General features: G+C 40.9%; 1 protein-coding gene across 1 annotated transcript in view; it reads left to right on the top strand.

The window, feature by feature from the left end:
* The window catches only part of LOC582443 (LIM domain transcription factor LMO4-B), a 32,826-nt gene extending 29,551 nt beyond the window's left edge, over window positions 1-3,275 (top strand). Inside the window, exon 2 of the mRNA XM_030997677.1 lies at window positions 2,886-3,275. Coding sequence (XP_030853537.1) covers window positions 2,886-3,172 — 287 coding nt within the window. The 3' untranslated portion in view covers window positions 3,173-3,275. The remainder of the gene's footprint in view (window positions 1-2,885) is intronic.
* The last annotated feature ends 9,356 nt before the right edge of the window (window positions 3,276-12,631 follow it).

Raw genomic sequence — 12,631 nt, 5'->3', positions numbered from 1 at the left:
CATTATCTTGCCATGATTGAGAGGGGAGAGGTAAATGAAAATGTTTGCCGCACATCCTTTAAAAGCGGGGCCCAGATCATGTTGAGATATTAATTTTCGACGTGAAGGAGAAGCAGGATTCTTCAACCAGGTAGCTCATTACCTGAGTAATACCGCAGCGATTGAGAAATAAATTAACTCTAAAGCCGTTACAGTGTATGGTGGTCGTAAAGCAAAGCTCTTCAAATTACTTTCTCGTTTGTGAAGTGCGCCATGTAAGTTGTCTTGATTGAACTCATCCAATGGTATCAACTTTCCTCATAATGACTGCTACGTTTTCTTATCAACGTGTCGTCTGCAATCATTTTGATTGAACTTCAATAAGTTTATAAAGTAAAATTGATGAGATTACCTGGATGGAATTGGTCTTATGTGGTGGGCTTACTGCGTTCTGGCCACGATGGTTTAAGATGTAAAGAGAGAAGGAAAGAAAGAAGTAGGTGTCTAGATGCGGTGCTCGTATTTGGGAATTGCACACAGTGCGGGTATCACTTTAATGTATTGGCTGTCATGCACGTGTGTCGCAAAAAAATTTCATTAGATTGTCACACCGGTATATGTTTCAAATCTCATTATCTTTGTTTTCTCGGTTTCAGCGCTCCAGCATGACGGGAAGATGAAACTAATCTGGCCATCTCTCGCCATCTCTCCCCCGAGCCCGCACTTTAACGTGTTATTAATCAAGCCTCATGAATATTCCAATGAGATGGCGATGAATATTAATAAGATGCGCTGGATTTGTTACTTGGCTTCCTGTCACATCTCTCGCCCTTCAGTAGAAGGAGCAGCAGTTGGCACGTTAAATTGGCTGTCTATCTCACTATCTTACACCGTTCATCCCTCCCAAGGGTCCGTCCAACTGTTACCAATATTCTATCATATATCACCACCATCAAACAGTCCTTGCCTTATTATATCTTCATAAATATTCGGTTAGTTTCAGCTCACCCGGCTTCCTCTATCTTAAATTGACTGTATCACCTAGCAGTGGATTCCCCCCTAGAGGCTAGTTACAGAATTTCTTTAGTGGTTTCTTTGGCGCGCTCTTGAACTTCGATCGTCATTCCTTACCTGAGAAATAAAACCTTGTCACTAACGGAAGCGGCATTTTATAAAACATTTATGATCCCTTCTAAAGCAAAGCAAACTATATTCATCTTTGTAATAATATATTCAATAACTTTAGTAACTACTTCATGGCCGTGTTTGAAAAGACGATATAACATGACCTTTCAAAGGGTGAATTACTTTTCCTTTTGACGTTTCTCGCCTTACCAACCCAAGCTCTCTTTGTAGTTGACTCTGAGCGGTTCTTCTCCTCTTACCCCCGATTTGTTTTCCTGGCAAGCTACAAAATATTCCATTGAGCAGACTTCTCTAAATGCCCCATTTACTCCGACTCAATTATGAAATTAGACGCCTATAGAAACTCTGATGAAAATCGATATCTCTCAGACGCAGTCTGAAGTCAAATAAGCCCCGACACAGCAGACATGTGCAATGATAAGCACATATAAGATCTTATATGTCGGTATAATTCAAAAGGGGAGCCACTGGAGCTCCATCCATAATACGATCCAAAAACGCTAAAATGCTTTGGTGAGTTTTATGTTACTTCCTTTTATGCACAAACTGCCTTCATGAAATATGGAACAAACCCTTTTCTCACGTGAATAGCGTCATATACTAAAAGCATTAGGCGAAATGCATTATTACGTTCCAGCTTTTAGCGTGCGCAGGTACTATATTTGATTACATTTACTCCTTTCTTTCATTGAGTCGACGTGCTTCTATACCTTTTATCCGAGTCAAGTCGCATTAGCAGCGTAAAGTGTTCTTTTACAAAGCAAGCAGACGATGCTGGGAATAAAAATCGCTCCATTTTTTTTAAAATCCTCACTTTTATAACCATAGGGGTCAATCTCTTTTGCAAATTATTCTGTATGATGTGAGGTTGTCTAAACAAGTCGTTGGTGATAATAAGCGTTGTTTCTTCTGTTGCATTGAACTCTTTGTATATTTAATGTTATCCGTTTTCGGTCATTAAAACAAAACATGTTCAAGGAAACATAGTTTGAAGGTTTAAATAGCGGTACAAACTGTTTAGACAGAAAACAACACTCTTGTTATTCGCTGAAATATGTGTTCGTTACTTTTTAAAACCTTTTTTCTATGTTAGTTCTGAATTGCAAATATTTCATTGTCCTTGTAATCTTTTGCATTTCAATTAACCACCTTACCATCAAACAACTTTCATTGTCTAAATGTTGTCCGAAGATTTATGAAACGATGTCGAAAGCTCCTCCCAAAGACTTTTTCTGAGAGTGAGAAAAATACATGTATTATCATAGAAAGTTGCGCGGATTCTTTGAAGATACCGTACAACTAAAATGTAGAAGCCATTGATAACCACAATTTCTTTAAAGATAAACTCCAGTTCTGGTAAAAAAAAAAAAGAAAATTAATTCTCACAGAATCAAACGAAACTTTCACTGAATGTTCAAGATTACAAATAAATGACATGTGCCAAACAATTTTGGAAGAAAATGTACACTGGCTGAGTAATGAGCATAGAAAGACAAGGAAATCAAGGTAGTACTAGCCCCGACACCATGTGTGTTGTCCCATATATAGCTTTCTGTGTACAGTGCTCGTTACTTTACCAAGACTCGGTCAAATTTATTATGATTTTGATGACTCCAGAACCTTGCAGTGCACACAAATACGTACATGCTACATGATCAACTGTTTCTGATCCTTTCCACACCTTTTCTTTCACGATGCAATCGCATTACCAGTACTAACGTTTATCTTTAACGGTTGTTTTATTTTTTCTTACATTGCAGCTAACAATATGGACAGCACCAAAGAGAACAGACCGACACCGACGACGAACAACAACAACAACAACAATAACAACAGCAACAATAACAACAACAACAACAATGCTGTACGATGTTGCGCGGGTTGTGGTGGCAAGATCATTGATCGATTCCTGCTGCATGCCGTGGATCGATTCTGGCACACGGGGTGTCTCAAGTGTTCCTGCTGCAACGTTCAACTCGGTGACATAGGACACTCATGTTTCTCGAAGGGAGGGATGATTCTCTGCAAGAAAGATTACCTCAGGTGAGTACCTTTCACGGAACATTATCGATAAGGTGGTGGAGCCGATATGGATGGCGGATGTGGCTCTAGGTGTGTGGGCCGCTTAAGTGAGTGGGCCGAGTTATTGTTTGGTTGAGTTTGGGTTTGGGGTGGTCTAGTTGTCTGGAAGATTGAGTGTAGCTGTTGCTGCAGATGAGGCGCACGATGTCTACGCGGATCGGGGAATGCCTACATAGGATGCCTACTCTACGCACTGCTTTTGGCACAACACCGATACTTTCTCCAGCCCATGATATCCACCTTTAAAAATAAATTCCCATTTAAGACGGGAAATGAATCACGTTGATCCTAAGTCCCCCCCCCCCCCCATACAAAATAAGTCTAATATGAAGGAGAAGGAAAGGAGAGCCAGAAGAACCACAACAAAGTAACAATGTTTCTCAGAAAAGATGAAGCTCATCTTACTTTCTTCGACACAAAATTAAAGTTGACGTAATGATGATGCATTACAAGGAATATGTTCCCAAATCGTACGATTCTTTGGCCTGTCTTCCGCCATTTCTCTATTAACCTCATTGGTATGATGGGCGTTGAGTGCAGTTGGGAAATGCGAGGTATTGTCTGTCATTCTATGACTCACTAATACACGACCTGGACAGAAAATACGTATTTAGTGTTCAGGTCATGTGGCATTGCCATCCTCTGGAGTCTGCCTGGACAGACAGAGTATGTACATCACAATCCATCTCAGTTGGCTTGCTTCACCTTGTTGTGTTATGCCAAGATTATTATGGAGTCGTGTCAGAGGCTCTTGACGATCGGGAGCCAGTCGAGGCATTATCCCTCTTCAGTCTGAATGGTCTCACTTCCTGTCCTGGCCGAACATCCATCGGATCTTCTCCTCTCTGACTCGATCTCCTCTTCTCCTTTCTTCTCCCGTCTTCTCTTTTCTTCTCTCGTCTTCTCTTTTCTTCTCCCGTCCGTCATCTTCTTCAGGTCGGAGCGAATCGAACGAACTCTCATCCAACGATTAGTCTCTGAATTGCAACCCTCTTTCATGAGACGGATCGCATCAATAACCATTCTTCATCTTTCCCTCTCTACCCCACAATGAAAACACATTTAGTATGTCAATGCAAGTCCTTGGTTGAACTTGATGCCAGGCTACTGCCGTATTTTCATGTGAGAAACGTACTGCATTGTATTGTCTCGTAGATGCTATGAACGTTGCTTGTCAAGCTTGTGATCGACAGAGGCTCATAGCACCTTCATACCGAAAGGTTAATGTTGAATGAGAGTTTACAGAAATCTGCAAAATGTAACACGACAATAAAAAGCGAAATCACACATACGGGTTTAAAAATATGGAAGGTCAAAATGGAACAGTATTTTTTCTCTCGCTTTTCCAAGGCAAGTAGAAAATCGTACTTCAATAATAAACAGTATCTTTCGAGGATTATTCAGGAAATTTATAAGAAATTAGAAAAATTCACCTGCTCTGTGATAAGTGGAATAAGAGGCACGTAACGGGTCACCACATTATGAACTCGTGGAATCAACATAAACATATTAGCGGTGGATTGATCCCATTGTTTTATTGTAACCTTGTTCTGTAGAGCTTGCGTGGGATTGACTTATGTATAGCCGACACGTTATATCCCCGGATATTGTTTGTAAAGACGCCTATGTCCGATGAACCAATGAAATCATCGGGCAGACATGGCAAAGTTCATGGTATCCAATGTCCAAGGTTTCCCTTTAACTTCCGAAATCTGGGGAAGAAGAGATAAATGGTGGTTTGTTCGAATAGTGATCTCTTTAGTCAGGTTAAACGACAGCCAATTACTTGCAACTTGATACAAGAATCATGAATGAAAGTCTGGGTTTGGAGTGTGTGGAGGCATTTTCAATAACTCGGGAAGTATTGGAGATTTAGAGGATATAACGATTCCTGAAAACTGTAAGCAGAGATTGTCAGAGTAGACATAGTTTATTCAGGGATTACGATGTAGGCCATTTTAAAGAATAATATTGGAGACAGTCGTTTGATAAGAAAGGTACATTCATCATATTTAAGTCAATTTAAGGAGGATTGCTCTGCCGACTCTGAAATGGATCTTGGGCTGGGAGTGTGGGTGTATGAGACCTTTTTGGCGGGAAAAGAGAAAAGAGTGTCGGGTGCATCCAATAGTAGAACAGATGGCAAGTGCGTAAAGAGACAGGATGGTATCTCAGAATGTATGACTGTCTGTGAAATGTCTTACCCTTAATCTAATGCACTCTTTAATCAATCAAGTTACAGTGGATCCTGTTGGGGGACTAATTAATTAAGTCGCTTCTCCTCTGATCAGTCTCTAAGACGTCCATGCGTTTCACTCCCAAGAAGCGTCGGGAAGATCAAATGGAGAGCGTCTTGACATGGTGGTATTGGTGGTGGTGGTGGGTTTGTCCATGTATCCATAATGCGCAGATGTAGACTTCGTATAGGAACGCGGCTATGTTTCTATCCCAACATTATGAGCGGTTTTCAAGCGTGGATGACATGGCAATCTTGCAAAGTTGATCATCTTTAACCAAAGTATCTCCCCATGAAAGCATCATGCTGTTAAAGTCATTTACGCTGAGGCCAAAGGACGTGAAAACATTTACACGTCATGGCAATTTGGCTACGAATCATGTTATCGTTGACTTTTAGAAATAAAGCTGCCCCAGAAAGATCGACGCGTAGTCCCGTATGTCTCTTTAGCGATGATTTGATAACGAATAATTTGATTGGTAGCCCAAATCGAATCAGTTACTTAATGTGAATGGTTCTAACATATTGAAGGCGACGTAAAACTTGTGATTATTGACGAAATTCTCGAACATCATAATTTAATCGAATGTGACTAATAAGATCATTTTACCACCATGAAGGTGTTTACCAGGTGTGGAGTCACAGAGCGGGAGAGGGGGAGTTGACTCTTTCAAAAGTTTCAAAAGTTTCTTGGATTTGAGATTACATTCCATCATTAATACGTGAAAGTAATTCAATAATCCATCAGATATTTGCTCAAAGTCTTCATCTGTTTATCGAAATCGTATGAATGAAGTCGACGAGAATGATGCGTTTAAGTTTTTCAGTCGGATTACGTGCCGCACCACAACCCCGTGAACTAATTTAATGTACTTCAAAATCACAAATATTTTATCGTAGATACTGAAAAGTTTTGAATAATATTTAAAGAATGCTGTTAAATCAGGTAGTGAATTACCACGTTTCATGTATAATCTATAATTCTTTTAACTCTACTTACTAAATCAATAATTTTGTAATAAACTGAGAGCATCAGAGTGAAAGTGTGACACAATTATTATAGAGACATAAAGTATTCGTCCTTCAGATGAGGTTTTTTTAACATTAAAAAAGGGGATTTCAAGCTTTCTTATCGTGTGAATGTGTGGCTGTGTTTAATGGTCAGCCGTCATGTTCAGAGCAAAGTGGAGCGCATCGTGCAATGTGCGCACATAATTGGATTTTCTTTCCTAAGTCTGTTCCCCTATCCTGTACATTGCATGCCCATTCAGTTTGTCCGTGGAATACATGTCGCTCTAATGCAGACACAGGCAAACGACAACATTTGCGTAGGTTCACCTAGAAATGTATTCACCACAAAAACCCTAATACCGACTTGAACTAGAGAGCGTACTTATCTCGAACCAGCGTGCACCCGAGCCAATTTAGTGAGGAACCCCTCTCTATCGTGCACCTCACTTATCGGCAGCAGTAATGGCACCCTCTCTGTACAAGAGGGCTTTTTCGCCCTACTTGTGCACCCATTAGCCACGTAGTCCTAATGGATCCATCAAAAAGCTGGGAGAGGAAAGAGAGGCATGGCAAGCCTTTTCTTTTCTTTGCATCACTTGGAATGTAAACACTCTTCTCTAGCAGCCCCACTCGTCATACCTTACTCTTCTCTAGCTGTTATTTATATTCCCATTTGCCCTTCCATCTTCTTTCGTTCCCCCTTCTCTCTTCTCTGCTGCTGTACAGTCATTCCCAACTCGCGTTTATTATCGTCGAGATATGTAGCCTGTGTTGGGTCATCTTTCCTCGTATTGATTTCCAAACCATTATCATAATTGCGATGCATTACCACGAGTTAATAAAAACCCCATAAGGAGTTTTGAAGAGCTTCAAAGTTGGCATGTTGCTGGAGGGTGCATTTTCCAGCTCTTTGCATATGGACGTTGACTACTTGTGTACATTTTCTTAATGGGTTTTCAGGAAGACAACCATTCATTCGCCCAATTTTCTTCTCCTCACCGGGATGGACGATGGACGGAAAAGTCAGGGACCCACTTTATTCCTTCGCATTATGACGTTGGCTCGTTAAGTTGCCATTATGATATTTTTCGAGGATTCTTCCTCATTTCTTTTCCCGCGCTTAGAGTTCCCGCGGGAAAACCCTGTGCCGTATCACAAGCCGTCCCTAGACATAGGTCCTATTATTAAGTCGAGGTGGATTCTTGAGCATCTCTCCCTTTATCTCGCGACATCAAATTCGACTCCTGAACCCGTGAAAGGATTTTTAATGGAAAAAGACAACAACTTTGTACTCCAAACTAAATATTGAGGTCTAGTCAAACGCGATTAACTCATTCATCTTGATCTCTTTTCAGGGGTAGACCTGGTTAAATTTGAAAGAAAATGAAAATTTATATATCGTCTGGAATTGATGTTTTGTTTTTGCGAAGTTCTGCCTCTGCCAAAAAACGTAGGGGGAAAACATGTGACATGGGCATTTTCTGCTAATGTAAAACAATCCTTTCAAAACACATGACATAAATGCATTTTAGAGTGCCCAGTATTGGGGCCATATGTTTCGCAAATGAAAATATACTGCTGAAGTTTAATGGTATGAGTTATGACAAATGCAGCGTTATCGAAAATGGGCTGTCAAGATGACTTGAGTACGTCTTCGATTGTTTCCAACCGAAAAAGCTGGTCAGAAAAGAGAGACAGGAAGAGAGGAAGGAGAGAGAAAATGGGGCGGAGGGAGAAAAGTTGTTCCATTAATGGTTCTTTGTTTGTACATTTGATGCATTGCACTGACACGTATTCCATTTGAAGCGTCACAATCACTCAACGTGGCCAATAATATCGTGGTTGCTTTTATCATTTAATTGGCTGTCGTATCTTTAAAAGGATTACGCTGCTGCAAACGTGAATTCGATAATAATGAGGCACACACCCACACACTCAGCTCACGCACACATAAAAAAACGCACACTACTCAACCCTCTCACAGTTAATGGCATGCATTACGCGTTCAGTGGATGGAAGCTCACTGTCTTATGTCAGAAGTCATACTCTTCCACATAAACATGCGTTAATATTCCATTTGCTCGCTTTCATACTTAATGGTTAGCGTTCTTCTTGTATTACCAGAAAGTGCACACGAAGGGACCACTCAGCGAAGGAGGCAATAACTAGGCATGGAACGAAACACTCAGCCGCGCTTTGACATGCTAGAAAGTTTATCAGAGCGTACGTACATGTCTTTCATTCAGGCGATATTTGATGGCGACAAGCAATGGATTGTCGAACCATAATTTGCCCAGAACGCATCTCAGTTAACTTCTTTAATCGAAATAGATGGGCACACTCTGCTCCTATATTCTCGCTTTCTCAGGCCTCCGTCTTCCACCTCAATTTCCCATCAACTCTAATATACAGTCAGACTAACCAGACCTTTGAAAGAAATGTGCAGCTATAGCAGACATATGACATACTCAATTAAGTGATAAATGCATTATATTTTCTGCAGAGCCAATGGGTATCAATCAATTGAAATTGTGCTAAAGATAAACATCTCAGGAGGACCTAGGTAGCACTCAAGCTGTCCTACTTTATTTATTAATATTTGCATGTGGCATATGTTCCGTGAAATGATTCGCTGACTTAATTTTATTTGATTGTCCTCTTCAGGGATAACAGACGTGACAGATAATTATTATTATGGAAAGATAAAATCTGCATTTGTGACAACCTGCCATTATCTTAATATCGGTAATGTATTCCTGTTCACCGCGTAGTCTTGTTGAATTAATTCGTGTAAATCTGCATTTGTGACGACTTGCCATTATCTGAATATCGACAATGTATTCATGTCCACCGCGTAATCTTCTTGAATAAATTCGTGTTATAACCTGTATTTCATTAAGAGCGACACGGGGTATATTTTAAAATGTTACTTGATGTTATGAACTCGTCGACTATACAAGATGGAGAACTAAGGCATCCTAACCCTAAAGCGCGTCATACAAGAACACTTATATCGATTTGCCAAATGGCCAAGCCCCCCATGGGCTATCTCTAAAAAGCAATCTTTCCATCCAACACCCATTCAGTTCATTGATCGTTAGCCACTTACTTAAAAACCCGGGATCTACAAAATCACTTAATTTCTTATCTTTTAAGCCCATTCCATTAAATACATGAATACAAATACCCCCACTCTTGGTCGCTTAATGTACTCGGGTAGGTTTTGAAAATCAGAGGGGGAGATTGGAGGAAGGTAGTTGTGCAATTTGCGCGCTAAAAGGGGAGAATGCCTGGGTAGGGAAAGCAAATGAGACATTTCCTCATGGATTGGCGATCGATGAAGAAGGAGGAAAACTTTTTAGAGGATGAATTTCGAAATGACTCGACATCTGCTGTGGTGCATGGTATACATGAAATCAGTATTCCTTCTCGAGTGCGAGGGATCGCGAAACAGGGAAATCTAAGGATAGCACATAGAGAGATATAGAGAGAGAAAGAGATTTAGAGTTAGAGAGAGAAAGAGAGAGAGAGAGAGGGAGAGTGCGTTAGATAGAGAGAGAGGGGGGAGGGAGAGAGAGAGAGAGAGAGAGAGAGGGTGAATAAGAATCAAATAGAGTGAGTGAGGAATACAGACATACATACAGACAGACAGGAAGGCATAGAAAGCAGACGGGCTGAGGAAGTTAGAGAGAGGAAGTAAGTGTAAAGAGAAATAAAGCTAGAAAGAGAGAGAGAGAGAGAGGGGGGGGGGGGTGTAAAGCTAAAAATAGGGCAAAGAGTGATACATATGGGGGTAGAAGAGAGATAGGGGTAGGATAGCTGGACAAGAAATGGGGTTATAATAACAATTCGGGGAATCAAATTAAAAATAAACCGTCGATTACGAGTAGTTGTTAGTAGTAATTGCTATAGTAATATCGTTCCGAAATGTTTATATCTACCGAAGATAGCACTTGTCTCGATTTGCGTCATTGATTAAATGTGTTTGTTTCACTACGTTGTTAAAAGTGTTTTAAACATAGAGAACATTGTGTATCATGCAAACATCCCTAAGCATTGTATAGTTATTGTAAATATAAGATGGGAATATAATAATTATTATGTATTCCCATTCTTTATTTATTTCCTTTCATACGCATTTTCTATTCTGTGAATCAGAGTCAAATGTGAGAGAAAACGTGATTTAAGGTAGTTTGGCGATCGAGCCAAAATGAGTGGGGGAGAGAAAAAATAAAGAGACAGTTAGAGAGAGGAAGGGGTGGGGTGAGCTTAGAGGTAAATGAAGCACGTCATCATATATTTAAATCAATGTTAGATACAATTAGAAGACAGATGAGCGGGAGAAAGCGAGAGAGAAAGAGAGAGAGAGAGAGAGAGAAAGAAAGAGAGAGGGATAGAGAGAGAGGGATTTAGTCAGAGTATAGGAGGTAAATCAAGCACATCTTTGCATAATTCGGTGTGAGGATAGAATTACTGAGTCACAATATTGAGTGCACGTCTCAATAGCAGACGATGTCGTCGTATAGAAAGGGCGCGTAACTAAAAGCAAGGTTAGCGAACAGAAAATGAAGGTCACTCGAACGCGACTAATTGAACATCAGACGGTCTATTGCCATCTCAGTGTCAATGACCGATTGACCAATGGAATGGTCAGTTCAGGCCAGTCAGTAGTAATTACTGAATGGAGAGAGAATGCGGATGGGAGAGAGAGAGGTAGAGAGACAGAGAGAGAGAAAAATGAGAGAAAAGGCGACGCGAGCTTTCTAGATGAACGACGGGCACTTGGCGTATTGCATTATGGTCTCGTGGAAGACGGGCATTCCTTTGTGAGATTGTGTACCGTAATGTGAGTTTATAGGATGGTTTCGAATGTCTATCACTAAATTTAAGGTTGTGGATGGATTTCGAACGACAAATATATGATTTATGTTACAATGATGTTTTCTTCATTAGCATTTGGATTCAATGATTGTAATGAAAAACGAAGATTATTTTAGATATTACTATAATTGTGTACGTTAGGATGTCAAACATTGTTTGACTTGTTAGTCATCGGCAGAATAACGACGAGGACAGGAAAGCACATCTGTTGTCTTTAGGAAATTAATATGCTTTTGCAATGAACACTAAAACAAACAGGGCTTAGAAAAAGGAAATGGAGTTTGTTTGGCTATGATGGCTTCCACCAGTGTGAATAAGAATTTCCGCCGTGGATATTTTTTTTGCTCTTATTATCATAGTCCTTGTTTTTAGAAGCTATGCCTTCCTGTCATGTTCATGGAGATGATTGTAGCGGGATGAAGTCAGACCCCATTCTTGGCCAGGGGTTACGCAAACCTTCCAGTAACCCGATAGTTTTAACCAGCGACAATCTAACACCGGGACGGGTTTCCATTTCTCCGCTCAAGGGCAGGCCGTGCCAGTCTTGTCATTCAATTTTCCATTTTCTCCCATCATCGTCATCTTCATAAACAAATACTCGTCGGAAGCCGAGTATGACTTGTAGCCTTGCTCCGTGCCCCGAAGGTCAGTGATCTCGATACCTCTACGTCGACACCAGCCGTGCCCTAACGTCCAGGGCTCTAACCCGTCCTCCAGCTAGTAGATCTCATATCTACCGAAGATGTCTAAGGAAAAGTCAGCTTTCTTCTTCGACACCCAAGCGATTAATTTTCAGCTAGGATGACTCGCTCTCACCTTGTGACGTCGCGTGGACTAAGGTTCGAAGTTATTAAAACTTAAGCGTCGCCAGTGTTGCCCCTTGTGGGGCAGTTCTCGTCGGCCCGGGTGCTAGGTAGGCTAGTTGGAAACCAACACCACACGTCCTGGAAAAAGCACTCGATTCTGTGGTGGTTTTCTTTTACTTTGTTTAGCTATCAGACAAGCATGCGAATATCACGACACCCAACGCATGGAATAGGCACCTCGCGAACCCGATGAATATTCATCGACACGCGGCTACGTCACCCTCCAACTATTGCGTTTCCTGTGATAAGCGCGCTTCTTGGTCCTACCGCGTGCCGACTCAAGAACTCTCCATTTAATGAAGGACCCCCTATTATCGGATCTTGTCGATAAAGCAGTTCCGCTTTTCCTCGCCTGTTAAACTCACAAATCTCCTACTCGGGGACTTGTTGTCGATGGTAATGCCTATTAATGCAGCCCGGGGGATTGCTG

The sequence above is a fragment of the Strongylocentrotus purpuratus genome, unplaced genomic scaffold, assembly GCF_000002235.5.
Source record: "Strongylocentrotus purpuratus isolate Spur 01 unplaced genomic scaffold, Spur_5.0 spur5_scaffold_4, whole genome shotgun sequence".
NCBI classification, from domain to species: Eukaryota; Metazoa; Echinodermata; class Echinoidea; order Camarodonta; family Strongylocentrotidae; genus Strongylocentrotus; species Strongylocentrotus purpuratus.
This window is presented reverse-complemented; position numbering and strand designations above follow the sequence as displayed.